This window comes from Grus americana, chromosome Z (assembly GCF_028858705.1).
Source record: "Grus americana isolate bGruAme1 chromosome Z, bGruAme1.mat, whole genome shotgun sequence".
In the NCBI taxonomy this organism is placed as follows: domain Eukaryota; kingdom Metazoa; phylum Chordata; class Aves; order Gruiformes; family Gruidae; genus Grus; species Grus americana.
Window position 1 is genome coordinate 3,425,837 of NC_072891.1, and position 27,962 is coordinate 3,453,798.

Sequence of the window (27,962 nt, forward strand, 5' to 3'; positions counted from 1 at the left end):
AGCGAGCGGGGCGGCGGAGGGGGGGGGGAGGCGGGCGCGGCCGAGCGCGCAGGCACCGCGCTTGCTGCCGGCTCAGCGCTCCCGCCGCGCCCGGGCTCCGCCGCCGCGGCTCCCTCGCAGCAAGGGAAAGACGGAGGCGCTGGTGCGGGGAGGGAGCTTCTTTGCACCGAGCGGAGGGAAGGGGGGAAAAAAAAAAAAAAAGAAAAAAAAAAACAACACCCAAAAAAGGAGGAGGAGGAGGAGAAAGAGGAGGAGGAGGAGGAGGGGAAGGAAGGCAGGAAGGAGGAGAGAGGAGGAAAAAAAACCCCACCGAGCCAGACGCGCCGGCAGCACGGAGAGGGTCGCCGGCGGGCTGCCCCCGCACCCATGTAAGCACCGCCGGGAGCCGCGGCGGGAGAGGCGGCGGCTGACAGCGGCCCCGGCGCGGAGGGGCGCGGAGCGGGGGGCGGGCAGCCCGGCTCTCCTCTGCCGGCAGCACGCTTCGGGGGAAGGAGGGGACACAGCCCCACTTTCGGTTTTTTTTTTTTCTTCTCTTTCTTTCTTTTTGTAGCAGCCGGATCAAGACTCCGTGTGTGTGTGTGTGTGTGGATTAAAACCTTGGGGAAGAAGGAGGAGAAAAAAATCCCAAACCCCGCATCAGGACGACCTGGGCTTTAAAAAGGGATACAACACTCTGGATGCGCTTGTTCTTCTCTTTTGTGACAGATGCTTAAACCGATTCCGACGTCCAAATCTTAGGGTTGGTCGGGGTTTTTTTTCTTTTTTTTATTTTTAATTTTTTTATTAGACATCGTTTTTGCTTGCTTTTTTATCTTTTGATTCTGCCCTGCGTCGCATCAATCTCGTCTCTCTCTCCCCCTCCGCCCACCCGCTTCCCCCCCCCTCTCCAGGACTGGCGGGTTGATGGGAGCTGCGGCCCCCAGGAGGCCGAGGATCCCCCGCGGCTCCAGCCGCGCTCCGCAGCCGCGCAGGGCGGCGCGGCGCCGGCAACCTCAGCCCGCCTCCTCCAGCGCGATGCGCCGCAGACTGTAGACGGGCTTTTGATTTTTCTTTTCTTTTTTGGGCAAAGCCAGAGCAAGCAGCGGCTTGCTCCCCCCCCCCCCCTTTTTCTTTCCTCTCCCCCCCCCCCTTTTTTTTTTGGTAGGGTTTTTGTTTTTAGCAGCGGGCGGAGGCGCGGGCCGGCGCAGCCGCCCGCGGGAGGCGGCGGGACCCGCGGCCCCAGCGCGGAGACTGGCGCATGCCACAGCCCGCCTGGGCCCCGCCGCCGCCTTCCCCCCGCCGTCCGCCGCCTGCCGCTGCCCGCCGCCGCCGCTGCGTCTCGGTTCCCGGCCCCTTCATGCGCGGCGGACGACATGCCCGTTTTGTAGCCGGGGGCCTCTCCTCTCGTCCCGCATGTTCAGGACCAAACGCTCGGTGCTCGTTCGGCGGCTTTGGCGGAGCCGTGCGCCCGGCGGCGAGGAGGAGGAGGAGGCGGCGGCGGGCGAACCCGGCGCGGCGGCCGAGGCCCGGGCGCATGTCTGCGGCGGGGGGCGCGGGTGTTGCCCGGGCAAGGCGGGCCGCGGTGGCCGGTCGTCCGCGGGCGCGGAGGCGGAACTGAAGGCGCTGACCCACGCCGTGCTGAAGCGGCTGAAGGAGCGGCAGCTGGAGGGGTTGTTGCACGCCGTGGAGTCCCGCGGTGGGGCGCGGACCCCCTGCCTGCTGCTGCCCGCCAAGGCCGACTCGCGGTTGGGCCAGCACTGGTACCCGCTGCCGGTGCTGCTCTGCAAGGTGTTCCGTTGGCCCGACCTCCGCAACTGCTCCGAAGTGAAGCGGTTATGTTGCTGTGAATCCTACGGCAAGGCTCACTCCGAGCTCGTCTGCTGCAACCCGTACCACCTCAGCCGGCTCTGCGAGCTAGGTAGGCGGCGGGGGGGGGGGGGGGGGGGGGAAGCGGGGGGCGACGGGGATGGGGATGCGGCCTCGCTGGGCTCCCTGCCCCACTGAACTCCATTTATTTTCCAGACTGGGGGGGGGGGGGGAAAAACCCAACCCACACCGCAACAAAAAGAAACTTTCTATTGCCGTGTTTCATATAATTTTTTTTTCATTTGGAGGACGGGGTGAGACCTCCCTAGCCCTCCCCCTCCACTCCCCCCCCACCCCAGCTCCCCGGGGGGCCCCGGCGCGGCGGGCGGCGCTGCCTCCCCGCCGTCCCCGCGCGGTGCCGGGGGATTAGGGGCCGCCTGGCGCGGACGGACGGCCCCGGCGCTGCCGCGGCTCCGCCGAGCCAAGGAGGCCCCGATCAGACAGCCCGAGCGGCAGATAGCAGGGAGACTGGCGCCAGACGGCCCCTTTTGTTTATCTGACAGCTAAATATCAAGGCAATCACCGCCTCGCTGCCCTGCCTCCAACCCCCAGAGCTAAGACAAACAGTTTTGCTAAAAGAATGCCACTGTTATCATAAGTTCCTATCTTTTTTCTCTTTTTTTTTTTTCCTTTCTCATGGCTCTGCCTTTATTTTCTCTCTACTTTTCTAATTCCAGAGTCTCCCCCTCCACCCTACTCCAGATATCCAATGGATTTTCTCAAACCAACTGGTAAGTGGACTTTTTCAATGCTGACTGCAGATAAAAAAGGGAAAACAGCCCATTTCTCAGGGGAAAATTCTCTTGCCTTTGTGATGCTGGGATGCATTTCGCTTGTGGGCTGCTTGCATGCTTCTGTGCCTTCTGATACTTCTGGAAGAAATAACATATAATTTATCTAAGACACTGTCTGCACAAAGTAGGATTTTAAAACTCTGGCAGGAAACTTTAGGAGGGATTGCAATGCAGTGCAGGCCTTCGCTGCTAGAGTCACTTGGAAAGCCAGGAAAACTGTGGGCTCCAGTTGTAAATGGCAGTGATGCAGCTTGCTCCCGTACCCCTGGGTGAATTTGTAGGGATTTAGGTTGGGATCCAGCACAGCTCAGGCTAGCATCTCCCTGATGGCTGGGAATCCCAGTGAGACTTGACAAATGGAGTTGGTAGAAATATTTCTCTGTTTTAAAGGAGCCTAATCCCGCCTTGTGAGGTTGAAAAAGTTAGGACAGTGGGTTGAAAAGTTATTTTTTCTTTTTTTTCTTTTTTTTTTTTTTTTTTTTTTAGCACCGCTCTGCATGCCTGTTGCTTGTAATTGAATGTCAGGGTGCCAGGGGAGAAGCCCATTTGAGGCTGGCACCAGCTCTTTTGCGGTTGTCTGCGTAAACTCCTGGTTGGCAGCGAGCTCGCTGGGTGTGAGATAAATCGGGCTGGAAGAAGGAGAGGTGGGGAGAATCGGAAACGGGGGGGAACTCGGGAGGAGCAGCTTTTGGCTCCCTGAGGATTAGTGGATCGGGAGAGTTGGCTGGAGCATGGTGGTCTCTGTGGTCGTGCTCCTCGGTCACAGCAGGCAGGACGGGCGCAGCGGTGCAGGGAGGCAGAGATAAATGTATTTCTTGAGGACCAGTATCAGGTGGTTTCTTTTGGGCGGGGGGGGGGTGGGTGGTGGTGGATTCACCAAAAGAGCAGTTTCAGTAAAACTGCTGTTCTTCACTTTCTCAGGGCTAAAAGATTGCCCAAACTTGAAGTTGCTTTGGACCCATGGGGTACTGCTTTGGGGTCCCATCCTGCACACTACTCCCTTGCAGGCTGGACTGTTGTTTTTCCCCTCTAAGAAACACTAATCAGTCTTTTTATGCTTTGCGGAAATAAGCAAAGCTGTTTAATAAACAATTGGTTTGCAAAATGTGAAATATTTTGCCTCGGTGTGATAAAACAGGAGATAAAGGCTCATGAATGAAAGAGGGGTATCTTTCATTCATGAGTAGGCTCAACATCCCGAGCACGTGCTGGGATGCAGAAGGGTTGATCCATAATAGACTCTGAGGGTCTGCTGTGTCACAAAGTTTTGTGGGTTTCGGTGAGATTGGCATCATTTTGACTTCATCCCTGCAGCGCTCCCTGAGAAATTTATATTTCTGGCCTTTGTTTTCACTCGGCGATGATCCTGGCATGGGATGCATGTTGATCTGCAAAGGCGTTCGGAGCTGCAGGAGAGAAGGGTTAAAGCTTGCCTTAGGTTTCCTGTAAAGATGTTGGGATAAATCTATTAGCAGGGTTTAAACATCCAATCTGCCTCTGCCAGGACCTCATTTTCAGTTAGCCAGTGATATATTTATTCATTAGCAAGTGTTGACATAAGGTAGCAAAATGTGTGTAAACAGAAAAGCCGCAGAACATGAGTGTGCCATTTCGAAAGGAAAAGTTATTCCTATCGGCCAATAGGAAGTGATTAACGCTGCCCATCGGAAATGCAGAAACAACTGGGTTACTCACCAAAAAGTCCTCCTTTTTTTTGCTTTTTAAAAGAAAAATGCACTTGGCAGCTGAAGTCTAACAGGGCTGCGATAAGCACAAGTGAAGCTTGGAAGTCTGTTGCTGCAGGTGGGTTTTGCAAGCTCAGGGTTTCTTGGCGTTCCATCTGCGGAGGGACCAAGGGTTTCCCATCCCAGCATCGGTGCCATCTCCTGCGGCATTTTCCCAGCCCTCTGTAGAGGATTGCTCGCCGTGGGCTGGCTAGATGGAAGAGGGACAGTAGATAGTGATGGGAAGTTGTGAAGCCTTTTACCTGGCTGATGCACGTGAACCATCTTCTCCCTGGGGACCTTGGGTGGGAGCGATCCCTCCATCTAGACTTGGGCAGCTGCATCTGCCAGTGGAGCTGGTAATGTGCATCCAGCAGGAAACTTCTGCTTTTCCATCAAGCGTGATAGTGGTAATAAAAATATTTAAGTATTTAATGCTATGGTTTGTAAGTGCTTGGTATGGACAGACAGACAGGAATACCTGGAACAGTGAGGGCTCTGGCAGTGGTCGCTAGTGCCTGTGATCATAGAATCATAGGGTGGTTTGGGTGGGAAGGGACCTTTGAAGGCCATCTAGTCCAACCCCCCCTGCCATCAGCAGGGACATCTTCAGATCAGGTTGCTCAGAGCCCTGTCCAACCTGACCTTGAGTGTTTCCAGGGATGGGGCATCTACCACCTCTCTGGGCAACCTGTGCCGGTGTTTCACCACCCTCAGTGTAAAAAAAATTACTTCCTTATATCTATTCTGAGGTGATGGAGGCTGAGACAGGCTGTGTCGCTGGCTGGAGGAAAGCAGGGCTGGACAGGGAGCTGGGGGTCTGCTGCAGGCAGTGAAATGCCACGTCAAGTCTCTGTGTTGATAGGATTGAGCTGGCATTCGTAGAGTGGAATCTTTGCCGTAGAGCAGAAAGATCTGTCCTTGACAGCCGGGTTACCTGCAGGAAGGCTGTAGGTCCAGGCTGGCTTGCTTGTTCATCAAGGAGAGGACTTTCCCTCTTCCTTTGATGGGACGTTTGCAGGGATGGGTGACGGTGGGTTGCATGGGGCCAGGCTCACCCTGCAATCTTGGAGTCGTGTGGGAGTTAGCATCCCCAGTATCCCTGCAGGAGCTGCCCCTTGCAGCTGTGTTGGAAGCAAAATGGGTAGTAGTGTCCGCAAGTAATTCAGGCAGATAACTTTGACCCATTGTTAAGTGGGACAAGGGGCTGCAAGTGGCTGTGTCTCTTGTGCTCCTGGGTGGCTGGTCGTGGGGGTGCTGGAGTATGAGAGTGCAGGAAACCCACTGAGATGTCACTGCAGAGCCAAATGCCCTCGTGTGGCATCGATTTTCAGGGGAGTTGGGAGGTTTGGCAGCTTCCAGGAACTGTTCGGCACCTTGCAAGGTTGAGCTGGTGGCCACCAGGAATAATTGTATGTCTCCGTGACGGTTTTATATTGTGGTAAGGCAATTTTGGGAAGAGATGCACATGCAGTACGCTCGATCCTACCTCTAATCGTACGGCCTCTCTGGTGCTGAAAATAAAGTGAGCCCGAGTACCCCCTACTAATGAGAGCCCTTGGCAGGTCTGTGACTGATGGGAAGAGTGCAAGGATGAAACCAGCCATGTGTAGAGCAGAGTGCTCAGGAGGGTCCCGCTTTTGGGCTCATCCCACACCTGACCGTCACGCTTGGTCTGCAGTGGAGGTGCATCAGCTCTGCGTCCTCTAACGAGACTTCAGAGGGTAATAAATGGATGAAGGGAACTGGCTGTTGGATGATAGTACACAGGATGGGAGCTGACAGCTGTAAAGAAGTCACAAAAGTACATCACCCCATTGCTAGGGTTATGCATTTTAAGTCTGGATAGGATTCTCTCCTGCCATCCTGTCCAATGTGCTAGCAGAGGACCTGGTCACATATGATCCCTGGAGTAAGACAACATGAAAAGGGCAAATTACGCCCTTTATCCCACAGGGACTCATCAGGGAGCTGTAACTGGGGGCAGACGGAGCCCAGTGCAAGGCAGGGTGGTCCAGCCTGCGTTCAGAAAGCATCTGTAGCCCAAGCAGTTGAAGCCATCTCAGGGGAAGGGCAAGGGGAATCTTCTGTCTGGCCTAGAAAGGGTTAAAAAAAGAAAAAGCCTATTTCTTTAAAGCATAGAAAGCACGACAAGGCATTTAGAGAGTGTATCGTATACAGTATTTCACAAGTAAGTCCATTTCCTGTCTCCCCTATTGTTTTTGGTTTGATTAAGTATATCCTGTTAAACTGTATATTCCTGTTAGGGCTTCTCCTTTACTCTGATAAAATGAGATTGTGCAGATAGGAATTTCTTTTTCACTGGGATTTCAGAGATGAAATCTGGAAAAATTACTTTATCAGTAGGGACAAAATTATCTTGTCTCTCCTGGTGGTGGGCCTTGCTTTGAGATCCGGCTGTGAGCAAAATGATGTCTTTAGGGAGCCCAAATCTGATGAAACCCAAAGTCCCTGAGAACCTGCTGAGGACCAGAAGGTTGCATGAACTTCATGGATCTTCTCATGCATGGAGTGAGCTTGTCTCCCCTGTGGTAGTGACCAAAAAGCTGGAGTTTGTCTGTAGGACCAGGGGATAGGTGTTGGCTGTTGTGACCTGGAGGAGCAGGCTTCGGATGGAAAGGTCCAAACCTTGAGCTCAAACACCTCTGTGCTTCAGGAGAAACCTCTAATGGGGTGGCTGATCTTACCTTGCCCTTGCCCTTTGGTGGTGCATGGAGGAGTAGATCCAGTTGCCCACCTGTCCCAGGAGGTGACAGCAGGGTGTAAGATCTGCCGGCAGCTGGCGGTGACAAAAATTGAATGGGGAATGCAAACGTAGACTGTTTGCCGCAAAAGGGTGGCGATGAGACATTTCCCTTTCAGTTCCCATTTTGGTGAGTTACAGGTGTTGACTAAATTGGGTGCGTAAAGCCACGATTTAAGCATTTTTGGGAGCTTGCTTGCATCAGAACGATGACAACCTTGATCTCATTACCCGGTTACTTGGACAGAGAGGTGGCAACCAGTCTGTAATTTTTGCTGGTCTATAATCAGCGTTGGCTGGTGATGAAGCGCAGCGCGCAGCCTTGATTGAGGAGACGAGTTAGGGTGGATGCTTCTTGATGAACTACTGTCTCTGCGCTGACAATTAGTAATCGCTTCCTGCTAAACCCTTTGGAATGTGTTCTGCTCACAGCAATGCTGGGAGCCTGCAAAGAACCGCCTATATACTGATTTTTTTTTTCTTCTTTTCCTCTTCTCCAGCAGATTGTCCAGACTCTGTGCCTTCCTCCACTGAAACAGGGGGAACTAATTGTCTAGCCCCTGGGGGGCTTTCAGGTAAGACATCTCTTGTTGCCCTTGATTTTGGCTGCGGGTTGCGTTGACCGAGGGTCCTGATGGAAGGCAAAGTGGTGCTGGGGAGGGTTGGGGATGCGAGTCATTGAGAAAGATGTGCTTGAAGGGGGAATTAGGTTTCATTTCAGTAGCAGCCGCGTACCTCTCATGCAGGGAATGTGTTGAAATCCCAAGCGAGGTTCTCCATCCCCGAAAACCCGTATTTTCTTTGAATTCCAGCTTTGTGCTCCATTAGTTTTTGGACCAAGGCAGGAAAAGGCGTACTGGGGAAGGTGGAGTGATGTTGGCCACCTGTTTGTTCGGATGCATGGATTATCAGAGCAAGCGTGATTGTGCCTTGCAGAAGGATTCGGCGTCAAGCTCTCCTTGACTTGGTGGTGGTGGTGGTGGTGGTGACACTTCTTGTCTCTGGGATGAGAGCCGTTCTTGGGCTTTGCTCCTGGTAGGGTAACCAGCATCTCATATCTTGTGCCCGGGGAGTAAAGGTGACCCCGTTTTTTGCCAAAGACATTGCAGAGGGAGTTGGACTTCATGATCCTTATGGGTCCCTTCCAACTTGAGATACTCTGTGATTTCCCTGGTTTTCCTGTTTGCCATCTCCTTCAGCTTCTAGGTGCTGTTGTGTGATGGGGGTTTGGAGGGTGGTTTCCCCAACCCTCTTGGGCTTTTCATAGAATCCTAGAACAGTTTGGGTTGGAAGGGACCTTTAAAGGTCATCTAGTCCGACTCCCAGCACCTTTTCCAAGGTATGATGTCTCTAGCAGCTCATCTCCCACCCTGGACCGTCAAACTCTGTGGCTGGGCTCTGTCTCTACCACGATTAAAGTGTCTGAAACCATGTACCTGCATGTACTAGCTAATACTTGAAGGTGCTCTCCTTTGTGGGGATGTCTCCCTGATCTACGATTTATTCATCTTCCTGAAACTGGAATTTCAGAAATAGGTTGGATGCGGCAGCGCACGCGCGTGCATCTGCCCCTGCCTCTCTCCAGGAATTGCGTTTGGTGTGGATGTCTTTAAGTGAGCCTTGTTTGTTTTTCTTTGGGTGTAATACATACCCTGTCTGTTATTTGAGAGGGGAGCATATTGTTTGTTCAAAGGCCCTAATGAGAATTAATCAAATGGAGAGGGAGAGGGAACAGAGAAACTTGTCGCTGCTTTTTTTTTTTTAATACAGAAGACTTTTGGGTTTGCTTTTATTTTTTTGCTGTTGGAGCCTATAGCTTTAGGGGAAAAAAAAAAGACTGTAAAAAGAAAAAAGACAAGAAGCAAAACAACACAATAAGGATGTTGTTAGATCTTTTTTTTTTCCCTTTTTCCTCCTGAAATACACCCGTTGCGGAGGGTAGGAGAGAGTTCAGTTCCACAGGATACCACATGAAATAAGCAGAGGAAGTACTCGCTTTTAAAAGGGAGCTTTCTGTAAGGTTCAGCCTATTGATAACATCTCGTCTGGCTGCTCTGCTCCCGAAGGGAAGGCGGGAGGTGGGGGCTTGGGCTGCAGGAAATAACACGGCTCGTTCCTGGTGCCTCCCGAAGGGCTGCGGGAAGGGGACCCCCAGCTCCTAGTAGAGCCTCCTCCCCAAAAGAAAACCCGTTTGCCCCCTGGAAATGCATTTTTAAAAATTATTTTATTATTTTTTTATTATTTCATTGGATCGGATTTTTTTTGGTCTTCCTTATCAAAGCCCCCCCCCCCCCATCCCCGCAAAGCCTGGAAACAGAACCTTTTACGATCATTAACCGCTCTTTTTTCCTCCCCAAATGTAATTGTAGCCATTTAGTTTAATGAGGAGCTGATAGGAGAGTTGACTCATGAAGGGATACGGTTAGCTACCCAAGCCCTGAAACAAAGCCGAATGCCTCCACATGAAAGAGCATTTGTTTTGAATTTGCTCTGATTTACTGGCATCTCCCTTCCGCGCGCAGAAGTGCAGCGCTGAAAATTCCCAACTGGAGAGACCCAGTCGAGAAAGGAAAATAAACGGGCTTTGCAGCAATCCTCCAAAGCTCACTTTCTCCTTTTTTTTTTCTACGCCCCCCCTGCATATTTTAGTTAGCAGAAGAGTGTGTTTGAAGAGGGCTTTAATGAGTTATTGGCAGGGTACGTGGGGAGTGCTTTGGCTTGGTCTTATCTGAGTTTGGGCAGATGGGGATTGGTGATGCTGGGTGGAGGATCCAGCATCGCTCATCCCCTCCAGATCAGGGCTGTCTGGGCTGGATTTGCGATTCCTTGATGAAAGGGTGGCTTTAAGAAGAGCAAAAAAACCCCAATTTGGGTAGATTTGGAAACTGGAGTGGGAGTCTGAGGAGGAAGACATCACAGGTGGATGGTGGTGATGGGTTCCTATAGCGCCATGGGCTTGGGTGACCAGCGATGGGCAGTGGGTGCCAGTGTAGTAGTGCTACTCAAAGTCAGTAGACCTGCCCTGACGTCTGGGAGGACATAATTTAGTGAGGCAGGTTGCTCTCAGCACTGAGAATTTGGGAATGGGGTTCACAGCCACTCTGGCAGGAAAACTGCAGGGGGGGTTGAGAGGGTCATGGCAAGAGGAGCATTAAAAAGGGCATGGAAGTGAGTGCCCTTGCAGCTCTCCATGAGCATCCTTTGATAATGAGGAGGCTCAGGTCCAGCCACTGCTGGGGTCACAGCCTCCTTCTGGAGGCTGAAGGCTGTTTCATGGATGGATACCAGAGGCACTGGATGATGTGGGAGGGGCGGTGGTGCGGCTGGGGGGATGTATGGGGACTGTTTCCCCCTTGCGATACCCGGTCTGAGCCAATCTTTCCTTCCCTTCGCTTTCTGTTCTCCTTCCTGGCCCAGGAATGCAATATTGGGTAGTCCTTCATGCCGTGCTGGTGTCTTCTTCTCATCCCACCTCTGCTGTCTCTTCCCCAGCCATCCCGTTCTCCGGCTGATGCACCCCTTGCTCCCCCAGAGGCACTGGCTCTCACTTCCATGTTCTTGCCTTTATTTATTTTCTTAGGTCTCTTACTTAAATCAGTGGTCACTCTGGGTAGGTCAGGACTCCTTGCTTACAGTGTTTCCCATGAGATGGTTGTGCTCAGGTATTATCAGTCCAGATCCTTTGTATCCTCGATGTGGTTAAAGAAGAGAGCAAAAATATCCTGTTGGAAATAAAAATAATTTCCGTAAATAGGAGACAGAGGGTGGTTTTTCCTGTATTTTGAGCTGACTCGTTCCCAGCAGATGTGTTTGGTTATGACTCTTCTTTCAAACAAGCAAAACCGTGTTTGGAGAGCCTGGAGGTGGCCGGCTCGTGGTCTGGTGGCATCTGGTCGGTGCGAGCTGAATTCCTGTATGACCCACAGAGGAGCTCTGCTCTGCGGGTCAGAGTGAGCTGATGACGCTTGATGGTGTTGGTGCTGGGTCTCCATGGGGTGCTCTCTATGCAGCCGCGGACAATCTCCCTCTTGACCCGTGTGTGGCACAGGGCTCGTGGCTCTTGGCTGATGGAAGGTTGTGAGCGAGAAGGTGGGCGAGAAGGTGGCTTTCCTGCAGGACAGGTGCTGGATCTTCTGGTAAAACGAAGCTCTCCCAGAAGCCCATCACGGAGGGAAAGCAAGATGAGCTGTCTTGTGTCCCTACCACCTCCGCTGCTTTTTTATGTATAGGGGTTATTCATAAAATACCAAACCTGATGGTTTTACCCAGACTTCAGCCCAACCCTGTTGACTTGCCCCGACTCTGGAACTGCCCCAGGGTCTCCTGGAGCCAGTGGACATCGAGTGATGATGCCTGGTGGGAGCTGGACCAAGGCTCTGCAAGGCTTGAGGCTAGGAGACCCACAAGGCTCTTCCAGAGCAAGCGCAACTTCAGTTTCTCCCTCCTGACTTCTCCGCACCAAAAAGATGGGAAAATCCCTCCGGAGGCTGGAGAAGCATCAGTGTTGCTCCCTGCCCCGGCTCTTGCAGTGGTGGGACCTGGTCTGGTTTAAGGGACTGCTTGGCTGAGTGACATTTCATTCCGAAATCGCGGGCAGGCCGGGAATGTTTCACTATGCCTCTGAGCCCCGGCGGTATCTGCTCGCCAGGGAAGAAGCACCTTGTCCAAATCCAGAGCTATTCGCCCCCCGAAGCGGCTCCCCATCGCTCCCCCCCCGCACGTAAACAGGATCCCGTGCAGTTTCTCCGGCAGAGTCCTGCCTGTGTTTTCCCATTCCCCCCCTTTCCACCTCCCTCTCATACAGAGTTTATAACCTCCTGTGAAATGCCTTTATTTACAAATTGGCATCCTATTATAATCTGAAATTGAGACATCTTCCTGTGGAACTAGGATTGTATATTTGTCCCAGGGATAAACAATTGCTTGGGAATTTTTTTTTTTTAAGTCACTTATTCTTGGTTTATTTTTGAGCATACCTCCTTTTAATATTTTTTTATTTGCTTTGAGCACCGCAGGGCGTTTCACCCTTTCCTTCCCACCTTCATTGGAGACATGACACCCCCTCCCACCCCCCGCTTACCTAAAAATCACCATCCAGTCCTGGAAAGGACAAGGTTATCAGGGGTTAACGCCAAGATGACAGCACTGGAGCCTCTGGAGCAAAGCAGGCTGCCTGCCAGACTAGGAGCCTCCCGGCTCGCCTCGCACATCATCTGACCGCGGCCGGCGGGGAGGAGGGAGCCGGCTCTTGGCACCGACCCCAGGGCTCTTGGCTTGGCCACCCGCTCCGGCTCCTTCGGCCCCGTGGGTTTTGTTGGTTGGCTTTTTTTTTTTTTTTTTTTTTTAAGGGGGATCTCACCAAGTGGGCACCCCCTCACCTCCCAGGGACGTGGCCGGGATAGCCCCTGTGCTGCTCAGGGGATGCTGGGGGCATCCTCCTCCTGGCTCTTAGCTAATTAACATCCCCCCCGCCCCCCAGGCAAGTAGGACCCACTTAATAATTACTTTTAAGTGCTCTAGAGCTTTTTGATCCTTTCCTAGATAGCCTTCTAGGATGGGTTTTAAAATATAATAATGGCAGAGGTGCTCCCCCCATTAAATGCTGGGTGGTTCAATCCATCCCTGTACAGCTCCATTAAATCCATTTTTCCGGGCATCCATGGATTTTCCCAACCAAACAGTGCCTTGAGAGCAGTCAACAATAAAATGCATAAGACAGCCCCACCACCAGAAGGCCTTCATGGTGGTGACCGTGATGGGGACCGCTCGGGTTTTATCCCACAACCTGGCACTTTTTAGGGAGGAACGAGGACAAAAAGGTGAATTTTGGAAGCTAGGTGTCAATTCAAACCACGCTCCGCTCGCAAGAGATGACCCCGTGAGCGTCAGCAACTTGATCGCTGGGGACATTTAAAACTCGACGGGACAAAAACACTCGTAGAGGAGCAGCCCCGGGCTGGCAGGGATGCGGGCTGCATCGTTTCCATCCCCGCTGTCTGCCAGCGGGTATCACTTACACTAGAGGAACCAGTAACATTAACCACATGCATTTCCCCGCCGCCAGCATGGGGGGGATGCCTATTTCTAACCACCGCGGCCAAGACCGTAAACTTCCATGCTGGGTTAAAACAGGGTGCACCCCATTTTAGGGTGCGCAGCGGAAAGTGGGGTGTATATGGAGCTCCCCCCACCCCCGCCAGCCCTGAGCGGGTGCTTGAGAAGGGCGATGGGTTGGGTGGCGGGTGCTGGCTGGGGCCAGGCGCGGGTGGGTGCCAGCCCCACCGCCGTCCTCGGCCGGCTTGAATGACCCACGCCGCAGTCTGGCTGCCTGCCTACTGTCACAAAGGAGCTTCCTTTCCAGTTTATTTTCAGCACTGAGATATTATTAACCGCTGAGGCACGGTCTCTGTTCTAGCCACCCTCGCTTTTTGCCTAAATCGCTTTGTTTTCACCCCTCATCAGCGTGCTGAGGCCACCGGCTTGGCTCCGGTGCCGCCGGGGTACCGGCTGCGTCACGGCTGCTGTTGAGGAACGGGAGGGCACGGAGAAGCGAGTGGCCTGATCCTGCACGGGGCTGAGGTCGGGGAAGGGAAGGAGCTCGGCGTCTCGCAGGATTTCCGCCCGCTGGCTTTGGATTAGACCCTTGATTTGGGGTTTTTTTTATTTATTTTTTAACTTATTCTTGGGTGTTGCCAGCTGCCTCTTTCTCTGCAGTTTTGTTTTGTTTTATTATTTTATTACTATTTTTTATTTTATTATTTTTTAATTTTTATTTTTTTCTCGCAAGAAAAGAGCTTTTCTGGACAACCACTGCAGGGATTTTCCATCCTCATCCAGGGAAGGGTGGGGGCTCACATCCCCTGTGCATGAACCTGCAGCAGGAGCCACCCTTTGGGGGGTCTTTGCTGATGGGCTCGAGCCATCGAGTCCATAAAGCTTTTTCCAGGCGTTTTCGTGCTATTGGGGATGTGATGTGGTGTTTGCTAACAGCCTTTTTTCCCTCTTTTCTTTTTTATTTTCTTTTTTATTTTTCCCTTTTTTTCCCCCTCCCTTTTTTTGGGTAGCCATTTAAATACGTGATGATAACTTTCACCCTGTTAATTAACAGGAAACATTGGGACAAGACAGGAAATTACATCAGTCTTTTATGAGGAAAGAGCCAAGAAAAAAAAAATGCAAGAAAACATAGTTATTAGTGAAAGGAAAGAAAGTGCCGGGGGAGGAGGAGAAAGGAGAAAAAAGGAGAAAAAACCCCATTCCCATGGGCCCCGCTTTTCCGAGGGAGGCTGCTTCAGTACTTGATTTTATTTTTATTATTTTGAAAAATATTTAACTAGCAGGGTCACCTTTGCTTGAGTGCGACGCTCGAGCTTCCCGAGGAATCTTTTTTTTTTTTTTTTTTTTTTTTCTCCTTCATGCCTTTTCTCAGCTTCCTTCCCCAAACTGTGAGGCCTAGGAAGCTCTTGGCCGGGAGACTAATTTTGGTTTGGCTGCTCAGCCCTTCAAATTGGTCCCCACCCAGTGTCATTATCTTGGTTTTAACTTGCAAGGGGAAAAAAAAACACCACCCTGTAAGAGCTGGCTCAGCCCTTCTCTACCCTTTTAACCTCGCTGCATAAAAAACCCTTCCTCCTTCAGCTCCTCCGTTGGGTTGTGCCAGCAATGCCAAAGCACCGTGGGGTGGTTGCAGGTGGTCCCGGTGATGCTCTTGGTGATGCTCCTCCATGTGCGATGGTGGGTACTGCGCTCTGTGGTCCTTCCTCATCCTCCCTTGGGGATGAAGTAAGATGCCCGGTGGGGTGGTTGCAGGAGGTCCTGGTGATGCTCTTGGTGATGCTCCTGCATGTGCGATGGTGGGTACCTCGCTCTGTGGTCCTTCCTCATCCTCCCTTGGGGATGAAGTAGGATGGCTGGTGGGGTGCTGTGTTTCAGCAAGCTGTCCTTGGGGTGAGGTCCTGGTTCTCGTGGGCTTTCCCGGCTTTTCCCTTAATACCTGAGCAGGTGGAAAGGCAGATTTCCCCATTAAATGAGTAACTCGGAACCGCTCGGGCTGTTAAGCCTTGTGGCAAATATATGCCTATATGTGCACATAATAAGCGAGGCTATGGACGGTTATATATTCAACAAAATCTATTCAATCTCTGTATATTGGTTAAATATATAGAGAATATATCCAATATATTGAATGTATTGTATATGTACTTATATATAACTATGGGTTGAATATATTAAATACATTCATTATATATTGAATATATTTTTATATATATAATTATATATAGTTTATATATAAATTGAATAGATTTTGTTTGTTGAGCCACCAAAACTATATCAGTAAGAGCTGGCTTTGCGTTGGAGGAACTTGGGTGTTGGGAAGGTGGTGAAAGTTCAAACATCTTTCGCTTTTACAGCCGATGAAGTTGTCTCTGCATCCAGTGATTTTCAGTGATGGAAACCGATGGGTTGAATTTATAGATGCTAAGAACTGCTGGGCATCACCGCCGAGGGGGAGCTCCCTCCACGGCAGGTGATGCAAAATAATACTGGAGGGGTTGTGTGTCTGCATGATGGTGTGCAAGGTGAGGTTTTGAGTAGAAAAGCAGGGAAAATAGCAACATATTTGAGAAATTAAATTGTGAGATGGGGTGCTGCTCGCCTGTGCAGGACAGCTGCCGATGACCCTGTGGCTGGGCTTTGGCGGCACCTTCCCGGGCAGAGCGGATGGAGTAAATAACTCCATAAAATCATCCTTCGAGCAGGAATCAAATAACAGGAGTTTTATTTGGAAAAGGAGTTGGGAGCCTGAAGTTACATCACTGCGTTTGAACTGATGAATTCATTTTCTTTGGAAGCCAGGCTGAGACTTCTTAGCTCATTATAAGGAACAAACCCATAAATCTTCATACGCAGAGGCCCGTAGTTTTCCTGTTCTTTGTCACAGCCGAGCATGGAAAATGTATCCTGCGTGTCAAGAGCACGAAGCCTTGACACACCTGAGATGTTGCCCCGTGGTTATTTTCTGAAGCGGCCGGTATGTGTGGTGCTGGGTTTGGCGAGTGGCAGTGCCGAGCCCCAAATCCCCTGGGCTTTGCCCCCGCGGGAGGATGCTGCGTGGCGTTGGTGATCCTCACATCCCCTGGGGTTTGTCCCCGTGTGAGGATGCTGCTGGGTCTCGGTGATGCCCAAATCCCCTGGGATTTGTCCCCGCGTGAGGATGCTGCTGGGTCTCGGTGATGCCACCCCGTGGTCCCCGCCTGGGACACGGCTCTGCTGCTGCCACCAAAAGTGGGGTGGGATGAGCACAAGGAGCTTTTTTGGGGTTTTTTGGGTTTTTTTGTGTTTTGTTTTTTTTTTTTAAATCCGGGTGCTGCCGACCTGCCCCGTTTTATAGCCCGGGGCAAACCTCTGCCGGCCTCCGTCTGCGGAAGGGGGGTGCCAACTCTGCTGGAGCGCCGGGAGGGTTAATTACTTAATGAATGTAATATTCTCTATAATTGCTAAGCATTATTAATCCAGAGCAAAGTGAGAGGCGAGGGGAGGGGTATATGCACGGCCAAGCTTGTGAACTTTATCCAAACGCCGTCCGTCCGTCCCTCACTTGCCCCCTACCTGGGCAGGAGCTGATGCTGTCCGTCCGTCCGTCCCTGGGCGGTGACCCTGCCTGTACGCGAGCGTGCTTCGCCGCCTGCTCTTAGGAATAGGCGTGATTAGATTATGAAGGCAGACAGAAGTAATGATTAACTTTTTCAGTCTGCATGCTGTCTCCAGTCTGGCGCTGGGTGTTTTTTTTTCCCCCTAAGTAGGCCCTGGCCCCGCGTCGACAGGGTATTAGGTTGTAAAGAAAGCCAGGAGGAATGAAGGCAAGGGAGGGAGGGGAAAGGGGGGGAGCCTTTTCCATCAGATCCGGGACTGGAATTTATTGGCAGGAATGCAGTAAATGCTCCAAATGCCAGCCCAGCTAAACAGTTTTCATAATTGTTACGGAGCGGGGCACGACGGGCGTGAAAAGGACTTTTGTTCCAACCCTGCTTTTTCCATGGGTTTACATCCCTGTGAGGGATGCTGCTCTGGGAAAGGGAGCTGGGGGAGGTGGTCTTTTTTTGCGGGGGCGGGGGGGGGAGGAAGAACATATTTACGTCTGTTTTCAGTCTTTGGGGAGAATTCTGGGTTGGTGTGCTGTGGGGAGAGGCTTTTTTTTTCCATATTGAAACGAAAGCGGCAGCGATGCCGTGTGTGTGTGTGGAATGCAGTTAGGGGGGGAGAAAAAAAAAATCCTGACACACATCTGGGTATTAGGTATCCGTTTGGAAATCCTAGACTGCTCTGCCTCACTTTTTATTAAGGTCTTTACAAGGTTTTTAATGTGTAACCCACATAGCTACATGTTGTCAGTGGGGAGCTGCGGCTTTCCTGGGGGCTGTATCCCTGCCCTCCCCGGGGCATCCCTGGGTACCAGGTGACACCCCCCTCCCCCGCCCTCCCTTGCAATGGTGGAGCTTTATTTTTAATTGCAAAAGCGTTTTAAGGTCTTCATCCTCTAAAACTGAGCTTGGTGGCTGCGTTCAGGAGGGCTGTGACCCCGGGGCTGGCGCGGCCCGGTGGCCTCTGGTGGATTCGGCATCCGTGTCGGTGGCTTATCCCTGCACTGGAAGGGTGGTGGGCAGGATGCTGTCGCAGGAGCCTCCAGCGCAACCCAAGCCGGGAGAGATATTTTGGCAAGCTCATCCTCAGGTCTGATTTGCGTCGTTGTAAGTCGGGAGGCCTTTGTGTGCTGGTTTTTCCTTCTCAGAAGGTTTCTGGTTGAGGTCTGGGTTGGGTGTGGGTGGGGAAGAGGTGTGTCTTGGTAGCTGCTGGGGATGAAGCGCGGAGGTGTTTGCTCATCTCTGGGAGCTGGGGCTGGTACCAGTCACACGAGTCGCACGAGGGTCGCATGGCAGCATCTCATGAACGCTGGCTTGGGCTTCCTGCATTTCCTAGAGGAGCCTCTTGGCTGATTGTCATTAATACGTGATTATTCGGGTTGCTATCGAGGCAGGGGAGGAGGTCGGCGGGTACGCGGGGCTATGGAGCATGCTGCAACACCTCACGAGCCAGCGAGTCCTCCCGGGACATCCCCACCAGCACAGGAGAACGGCAATGGGGATGCAGGCAGCAAAAATGGGATTTCGGGGGTTTTTCCACGTGGACGCTGGGGTGGTGGGGGGGAGGCTTAAAAGCCCCATGGATGTTGGCAGCACCCCTCTGGAAGGCTCTCCCCTCTTGAAGCATCCCTTTGTCCCACCCGACCGCCAGGTTGGAGCTTGGGGAAGGGATTCCCGTCCTACTGCTTTTTTTGAAACAAGGGAAAAGTTTTCCCACACCTTTGAGGGGTGCAGAAGGAGAGGCAGATAAAGAAGGTTCTTTAAATTAAAACTTCAAAAATAATTAGACTGACTGTATACTAAACAACAGCAAAGAGGCCCATTTACTGTAAATATTATGAATGGATTTGGCTGGCTTCTTCATCCCCACCCTTCCTCTAAGGCTTTTCTCTGAGCTGAGTCGAAATTCGGCCTTCAGACAGCACAGTACTCTATAATTTGCATGGCTGATGAGGCCTGAAGCCTGGTACGGAGGAAACTGGAGTCAGCTGGCTCCTCTCTAACCACTGGAGACAGGCAGACAGGCATTTTTGGTGTGTGCCTGCGTATTTTTTTTCCCCCCCTTGTAGCTGTAGCCTTGCTTGGCTTTTAAAGAAAATGGGCACAAAAAAAGGTTCTTCTCTTCTCGAGTCGTTTTTAGCTGTGGTAATTGATTAATCACTGTAATTAGATGGTAGCAGTGACTAATAGGATGTTTATGAATCAAATTTCTGGTTTGGTAGACTCCATGAACTCAGCAGTTTCACTTTGGTTCTTTCTTTGCTGTGCTTCGATGCAGGGGACATCGGGGAGCTGGGCTTCCTTTGCACGTATATATTGATCGCCCTATATTTTTCAAACTTATACATTCCTCCTGGACCAGCCTTGGTATATGCAGTACCGGTGCCCGCTCTTGAGGCTTTGTAGGTCTGCAACAAAATGCTTGCAGAGACCCTTTCTTGGTTTGTTTTCTTGCTTTTGTGTCCCATCCCTGAATTAACCCTCAGAGGTCAGAGCTGGGTTCCATGTTGGGAGAAGGTTGACTCAAGGCACCACTGATTTGAGGTGGGAACCTTAGGGGATGTCCTCAGGGATCAGTCATCTCTACCCACCATCTAACCCAACCTGGTTTTTGTCCTGATTTCACAAGAGGTTTTCCCAGCCATGGTGAAGGTGATGGAAGTTCTTGGTTGGGTCACTAGGGGTCAAGCAGAGCACTCCCAGGTTCGTAGGTCACCGCTAACATGAGTCTGAACCAAAACTCTAGTTACAAATATCAGGAAATGCCAGATTTCTTCCCTTGATGGCTTCTGCCAAGTTTTATCCTCTGTGTCCCCATCAGACTTGCAAGGTTTCAAATCCGTTGGCAACATCTTGGCTTCTGGATACCAGCCCTTAGTAAACTGAAGTCTAGGAGGGAAACTCAGGTGGACATTTATTTTCATGCAAGGTTGACTTACTTTGCTAGGAGCAAGGAGCCGTTTAAGTGATTGGGTGGACGTGTTAATAAATTAAAGAAAAATCTTAAGGCTCTTTAGCTTGTATGACTACTGTATATGTTGAGTAGTAAGAGCTGCCTAATTAGACATAGACACAAATTTATGGTCTAGCCTGTCAATCCGCGGATTAAGGACTCTGTAAGTACCTACTGACACGATGGGCTGTAATGGCTCCTAAAGAGATGTTATGGTCTATTGTGTCAATAATCCACAGATTAAGGGCTCCCTAAGTATGTGTTGACGTGACTGACTGTCCCAGCTCTTCGGGGGCTCTTGTGTTGGCCTGGTGGAGGGACCCCACGGGCCACCTTGGGTGGTGGTATCCCTGCAGTAGGTAAGGGTTTATTTTCTCTGCAAACAACAGGAGCTTAACACATGACCATCCTCTAAATTAGCCTTTCAGAAATCACCCCAGCCATCAAAAATGGGAGGGAGGGGAGCAGTGAGGAAAGCTGAAGCTGTTTAGCCCTTGTGTGCAGGGAGATATAAAAGATTTGGGACAAACATTGCCATGGGTGGTGTCTCCAGGCTGCCCACGAACTCCGTTAAAGGCACAAAGACCCTTTTCTGCAGCAGGATATATCCTTTAATTTGGATTTTTTTTTTCTTTGCTTTTGCAAAGCATACCTGGAAATCTGGCTTTGAAGGATTTTCCTTGGGGTTTTTTTGTTTGTTTGTTTGTTCCCTTGCCCAAGTAGCCTGTAAATTACCCAAGGGACTAGAAAGGAAGTAAAATTTCCTTCTTGGTGCCCGTTTTTCTTTGCTTTGATGAGCTGTGTGGTTGCACGTCATGCTAAGTGTTCTCCTCACCTTGATGTAATGCCTGTTCACTTCTCGACTAAGAGTTCAGGGGTGTGTTTTTCCTGAGATCCTGCAAAAAACAGCACTTGCCAGTAACAGGAGGGGCAAAAGTGCAACTAGAGTCCCCGTGCTGCCCTGAGGACCCTCAAGAAGAGAGTGTAAAAACCCATACAAAGCTCTGGGGTTTGTGTCTCCATCTTTTCCATTTCAAAGAGCAGGAGAAGATGGGGGGCATGGCTCTGCCCTGGGCTCGCAAATGCCACTTAAGGTCAGCCAAGAGGGATTACTGGACGTGAGACGCACTGAGCTTGGTCTCAGCCTTGGCCCCGGCCAGACAACACATTGTGCTGACACCAGTCCAGCCAATTCTTTTTTTAAGCACAGATGCCCTCCATGTGTGCTGATGGATAAAGGAGGAAGGACCGTTGGTTCATCTGCTCATCCGCAGTGCCCACATCGCTCGTTTTCCAGTAGAAAGCTGCCTCCTAGGAAGCCAGGCAGGGATCTCACCACCCTTCCAGGTCTCCTTGCTGCCCCAGGAGCTCAGGTTTGGGCCCTGGTCCTTCTAGGAAAGGCCCATAAGACCAATCTCCTTTTGGTGCTGTGATTTTTTGGTGGACATCCACATTACTTTACCCATTTGTTTTGGGTTATAGGTTGTGAGTGCAGTGTCACCTCCACAAGTGGCTCAGGTACCACAAAACCTGAGCAACCTGATCTAGTTGCAGATGTCCCTGCTCATGGCAGGGGTGTGGGGGGGTGGACCTGATGACCTTTAAAGGTCCCTTCCAACCCAAACCACTCTGTGATTCTGTGATAACGAGGAGACTTTTGGTAGCAGTTCAGGGTGGATGATGCCATGGTTAGTATTGCGTCAGGGTTGATGTTTGGTGGGAAATCCAACCGCAGGGATCACAGAAGAAGGAGGGAGAGGAGGGGGTGTGATGGTAAGAAGTTTAGGAAGAGCATGAGAAGGCGCTTTGGGTCAAAGCTGCTCTTAAAAAAAGATAAGCTGTAAGTATATACAAAATATATAAATATGTAGTTTGAAACACTTCTACAGTTGGGTGATTGAATTTGCATCTAAACCTAATATCATTGAGGAAAGATCCGATCCAATTACAGGAATTTAAAAACCTAATCAGGAACACAGTTGTATTCCCGTTTGCAGTGATTATCGCAGATATTGGTGACAACTTAGATAGCTCTTGACTTGATCAGATGGGAGTAGTCCTGGCGGGTGAGATAGCTCAGTGTGTGCTAAACTTGCTGTTTTCTTTAGAGGTCGGTTGATTACAGGAAAACCTTTAGCTATGTCAAAACAAAACAAAGCAAAACAAAAGATCCCCAGCCCACCGCCCCTCTACATTCATAAACTTGGCACCAGGACAAGGCTGAGATCCGACAACTGGCCAGGAGCTGCGTTTTTTTTTTTTTGTTTTGGTTTTTTGTTTTGGTTTAAATTCATTTTTGCTGAAATGTTTTGATTCTTTCTGAATGAAAAAAGAACTTTTTCTTCCCAAACTCCTAATAAAACTGCCAGAGCTCAGGAAGAAAAAGTACAGATGACATTGTTTCATCATCTTAAAAGTGTTCATGTGTTGAGGAGAAAAGCCACACCAGAAATTTTCTGCCACTTTCAAGTGATGTGAGATGTGCGTTCTCCTACCATAGCTTGGGAGAACCAAACATGGGGCCGTTACTGATAAATTCAGGTGTTTCCATGTTGTGAATCTCCCATACCCACCTTCATCCAAACCTTCTTAGTTTCAGCAGCTTTTCATTTTGGGGGGTTATTGCTCTGGTGTCCCATCTGCCAGGGTTTCTGTATGGATGTAGCATTATCTGCAGCATCCCTCCCCAGAGCAGGATGATGCCCTGAGCCCACGGGTGGCCTGTGCACACCTGAAGCTAGAGAAATCGTGGCTGTGACCTTTCATTGAGCAATTTTGGTCAGGACTTGATGTTTGCAAGAGTGAAGGCAGGTGGTGGGAAACCTTACAGCCTCTCATGCTGGTTGGTGTTTTGGGAAGTAGCTGGGCTGATGCTTTTGTGCTTGATGCACTCCCTCCTCTCCAAGGGATGCACTTGTAAAAGTCAAGGTGTAAACAATAGGGGGAAGAAATCAGGTTTTCAGTGGGAATGTGATGTTGAATAACGTGGTTCTGCTGGGACATTACCATCCACACCAAACTTCCAAAAAGTCTTTGGGGTATCAAACTATTGCCTTAATTTCTCCACTTCATGTGGAACTGTGCTCTGCTTTGGATGGCTGTTCTCTGTAGACCCAACTATAAGTGATCAATACAACTAATTCTCTAAATTCCTGATGGCAGAGTCGCTTTATTTTCAGGGTGCTTTTATGGTTTTTTGTGTTTTCACATTAAGCTTGCATAATGCACCGGGGGGGAGCCTGACGGAGCCCCCAGGCAGGCTGTAATACAAACCATAGAAAATAATAATAAACCAATGATAGCAGCAAATGGAGGGATGCTTAATAACGAAATAATAGTGCAGATGTTTATAGCATTGAACATTATCATTGTTTGCTGGAATATGGGAACGCTCCCAGTTTGCTGGGAGTTTTCCAGGCATTTAGAAAGGGATGTGTTTGCTCTGAGGAGCTTGTAAAAATGATGCTTTTAACTCAAAACAAGAATCCCAAAGTGTTTCTCGGACATTTCTGGGCTGTCGCACACAAGGACATGTTGAGGGTGATGTGGCTGCAAATTTCCCAGGATCTGGGTTTTTGTGTGAGTTTGCAGCAGGCAGAGATGGGACTTGGATGGTGGGTCCCTACTACGACCCCAGGTTGCACGGGATCAACCCCGTGGGGTGTTGTGGGGCAAAGTCCACCTCTTTGCTTCATTTGCCACGATCCATGGTCATTGCCACCAAAAAAGCCTTTTGGGGAAAAAAGTCTCCATCGCTATAGGAAGCATCTCTGCATCATTTTTTCCTCCTCTCCTGCAACCTCCTCTCCTGCCTCTGCCCGCCCGAGTGATGCCACCGGCTTTTCCCAGCCCTTTCCCCAGCGGATGCCAGAATCAGGGGGGTGGGTGGGAGCAGGGAGGCTCTGCTGGGGTCCCAACAACAGTGAAAAGCAGCTTTGGTGGCGGCTGGCAGGGAGGCCTGATCCTGTTTATCTGAGCTCAACCCTTACATTCTCATGGCTTTTTGACTAGACATCCAGTCAACAGCCGAATCCCGCAAACGGAAGAGGCTCTCGCGTATTTATACTGTGTGCTGGCATTGGCTCATTAAAAAAAAAAATTTAAAAAAATCCCGGATTACCTAAGACTTGTCCTTTAGGTCTGGTCACCCCATGTCATTGAAAAACCTAGTAGGATTCATTCATGAACTTCCAGTCCTCCATAAAGGTCTGTTCATTCATAGCCAAGGCAGTTTTCTTTTTTTTTTTTTTTAGTTTTTTTTTTAAAATGCACTAGCAATTAAATAACTCTTTGTAAGTGGCAATGAGCTACTTGTTAAGTGGTCTTCACTAACGCAAGCACAAGTATCAGGTGAAAAAGTCTTTTTTTTTTTTTCTCCCCGCTTCCTCCTGAAAAGGGATGCTTTTATGTTGAAATAAATAAAAACCTGTAGGAATTTCAGCAGGGTTCAATGGCTGTTGCTCCAAAATTCCCTCAACTGCTGTAAAACAAAAACCAACAAGCTCTGAGCCTTGCTGGCAGGCATACGGTGGGGAGGGTGCGGCAGAGGGGTGTGATGAGCGGTTGAGATGGGGACGGATCCAGGAGCATCCTCTCCCCTGGATCCAGGAGCATCTCCTCGGATTCCTCTGTCTCCTAGGCATCCTCTCCCCACCAAGTTCCTCTTTCTCCTGGGTGTGTGGGTGAAATGCCATCCTGCGGGTGTTTTTGCCCTGCGGGGTGCAGCACTCTTGGGTAGGGGGCACCCCATTTGGGTTAGGGTACCCCATACCCCCTCAGTCGCTCGTGTGGTGCCAGGTTTCAGCAGGATATAGTTATGCACAGCAAAGTCTTGGGAGGTACTGAAACGGGGAGGTGGAAGGACAAACTGGGGCACACCTCAATGGATGCTTTCCCAGGGACCACCCCCCCACTGCCGGAACCCCCTTCCCTGGTTTCACCCGGGAGTGAGGGTCCCTGTTTTGGGGTGTATGCAGTCAGGCCCATTTTTAGCAGCTGCCTCCAGCAACTGGAGAAATATTTTCCTCGCTGGCATAGAAATGAGGAAATTAAAAGTGTGTGGCTGGGCTTTTTTTTTTTTTTTTTTTTAAAAGCACAGTGCAGGGCTTGAAACACAACTCAGAGACGGGAGAAAAATGCATGCGTTGGGGAAATGGGCTTATTAATAGCAAAAAGTATAGAAAACATTGCAGCCAGCGTGCTGCTGCCATCACCCATGCTGGGGGGAGGACGTGGGGAGCTGCTAAGGTGATGCAAGGAGAGCTTTGGGGTGCTGGGTCACCCACCAAGTCCTATAGCTGCTCCCATGGTGCAGGGGGTTATTCCGGTAGTGTTCACTAACTCGCATTCCCGGCTTGATTTTTTTTTTTTTTAAAATATATATTTTTTTAAAAATACAATTACAGAGATGAATGATTCCCAGGTCTTAACATGCCTGCCAAGGCTGGAAGGAATTACCCGCTGAGCAGTGCCGGGCTGCTAGGGATCCTCCGTCAGGAAAAGGGGCTTTTTCATGTTTCTCAGCCCCCCCGCCTTTGCTTTTACCTCTTACATCGTATCCTCACTGCTCACATGGGGTAGCTACAGGCGAGGGAGTTGAAAGAAGGGCTGTGAGAATGAATTTTTGGTGTTGGGTGATTTTTTTATGCCATTTTTGTTCGCATGCACGAGATTTCCGGTCCCCACCCTGCTGCCGTCTGATGGGGCTTTCCACGGGCCAGAGCTTCATCTGACGTCTCCATCCTCTCCATCACCCAGGCTCTGCCTAGGGGTAGGGAAAAGCCCCATGATCTAGAGCAGGCAAGTCTTTGTCCTCTCTGGTCCCGTGGGGTGACCTTCAGTGTGCTTTTCTTAGCAGCACTTCATTATTTTTTTTCGGCCTCTATGCACAGTAGATAGTTATTTATGGAAATGGATCCATCATCTGGTGGGTGCAAATAAGGAGTTTTAGGGTGTTTGGTCTTGCTGGATGCAGCTGGTTGGAGAATCTCATCTCTCCTGCTGGCACCGAAGGTGGTCCTAGTGACGGTTTGGGGGAGGGATGGCTGCGCTGCAGGTGCTGCTGGTGGGTCTCAAGCCACTTCTGTAGGTGGACCTGGTCATTTAGGACCCATAACTCCCAACCAGAGCTAAGCACTGAAGCAGCACAGCAATCCCCCAAACCTGAATCAACTTAAATGGTCTTAATAGCAGCCTTAATATATGGCTTTTGGAAGTGGTGGATGTGCTATGGGCATTGGTGTGTGCCTGGAGAGCATCATGAAGACACTGGCAGGCATGGACCTGCCAGCATTGCGTCACTTTTGGGTCATATTACCCCTGCTGGTGCTCAATTTCTCCTTTTCTTCCTTTTCTTCTCCTGTTCTGTAGATTCCCAAGTTCTTCAGGAGCCGGGGGGTCGGTCACACTGGTGCGTGGTGGCATACTGGGAAGAGAAGACACGTGTGGGTCGGCTGTACTCTGTCCAAGAGCCCTCCCTGGATATCTTCTATGATCTACCTCAGGGGAATGGTTTCTGCCTCGGACAGCTCAACTCGGACAACAAAAGCCAACTGGTGCAGAAGGTCCGCAGCAAGATCGGCTATGGCATCCAGCTCACCAAGGAAGTGGACGGCGTGTGGGTGTACAACCGCAGCAGTTACCCCATTTTCATCAAGTCGGCCACACTGGACAACCCCGACTCCAGGACGTTGCTGGTTCACAAAGTGTTTCCAGGTTTTTCCATCAAGGCTTTTGACTATGAGAAGGCGTACAGCTTGCAGAGACCCAACGACCATGAGTTCATGCAGCAACCATGGACCGGATTTACTGTTCAGATCAGCTTTGTGAAAGGCTGGGGCCAGTGCTACACGAGACAGTTCATCAGCAGTTGCCCGTGCTGGTTGGAGGTTATTTTTAATAACCGATGACTCGAGACACAGTGGACTTAAGACATTTCTACTACTTTGCTGCTATTATTTCCTTCTGAGTGCTTGCTTTTCATGCAAACTTCTTGTTTTTGTTGTTTTGTTTGTTCGTGTGTGTGTGTCCCGTCTCCCTACACCCCCCCCCCATTTTGAGAAATAGCTTATGGAAAGATTTTTTTGCCTTGGGTATTTTGATAAATATATCTATTTTTTAAAAGTGTGAATGACCAATAACTCAGAAGGACGAGAGAAGGATGCGGGGGGGATATGTGTGGATCTCACGCAATAATTATTTCACGCCTCTGAAAGGATTATCCTATGTGATCGATGGATTCGGAAGCCACTTGCTATATGTTACAGCTCCTTCTCTTGGATAAAACAACAAGATACCTGTATTTTTTATGCACCACCTTCCCCTTGCTGCCAGCCATCCCCAGTGACAGTGAAACTGAGACCCCTTCCTCAGCAGTGCTAACCCCATGTTGCCGCCGAAGGATGGTGCAAAATCTTCCCCAGCCAGGTCTTTACCCACTCTTTTATTTTATTTTTCTTGTTGCTGGGTTCACGTCTTGTCACTGTGTTCATCCTTCCACTGCTACTTTTTTTTCTTTTAATGGTCATGGATTGATGCAAGGGGAGAAAACAACAGTGGAGAAACCTCATGCATGGCCTGTGCTTTATAATTTGAGCTGAGATGCAAAGCGACAGAAGCCTAAGCCTAAAAAAAAAAACCAAAAAAAACCCCCAAAAAAAGAGAAAAAAAAAAAACCACAAAACAAAACAAACAAAACAAATGGGGAAAAAAAAGCGTTCATGATAGTTGGTCTGTTGTAACCTACTTAGATCAGGTTATCTTGGTACCATCCTATCTGGAAATGCAGTTGTACTTTCATTTCTTCTTGAATTCATACACAAGTATGATACTTTTACACTGTTCTTAGCTCAATGAGCATGTTTAGACCTTAACATAAGCTATTTTTCTAAATATAAAGGTTTAAATGAACAAGAGAGCATTCTCATTGGAACTTTAGCATTGTAGTGCTTTGGAAATAAAACACACACAAAAAAAGGACTCCTTAAAAAAACCCTGAGATTTATTAAAGAAAAAAATGTATTTTATGTTATATATAAATATATTATTACTTGTAAATATAAAGACTTTTATAAGCATCATTATTTATGTATTGTGCAATGTGTATAAACGAGAAAAAAATAAGAAAGATGCACTTTGCTTTAATATAAATGCAAATAACATGCCAAATTAAAAAAAAAAAAAAGAACACGAGATTGGTGGTTTTTTCTATGGGTGTTATCATCCAGATGAATGTTTTTTCTA

The 27,962-nt window shown here is 49.8% G+C and overlaps 1 protein-coding gene across 2 annotated transcripts; it reads left to right on the forward strand.

Annotated features, from left to right (window-relative positions):
• SMAD7 (SMAD family member 7) lies at positions 1–27,962 on the forward strand. Of its 2 annotated transcripts, XM_054810452.1 has the most exons (5): positions 1–368; positions 551–1,897; positions 2,523–2,576; positions 7,631–7,702; positions 26,091–27,962. In XM_054810452.1, the coding sequence occupies exons 2-5, from the start codon at positions 1,393–1,395 to the stop codon at positions 26,627–26,629; spliced, it is 1,170 nt and encodes a 389-aa protein (XP_054666427.1). In that variant the 5' UTR covers positions 1–368; positions 551–1,392; the 3' UTR covers positions 26,630–27,962. The 2 variants fall into 2 exon arrangements, with proteins under 2 accessions (XP_054666427.1, XP_054666426.1); XM_054810451.1 differs by lacking the exon at positions 1–368 and having other exon boundaries at positions 1,144–1,897; positions 7,628–7,702.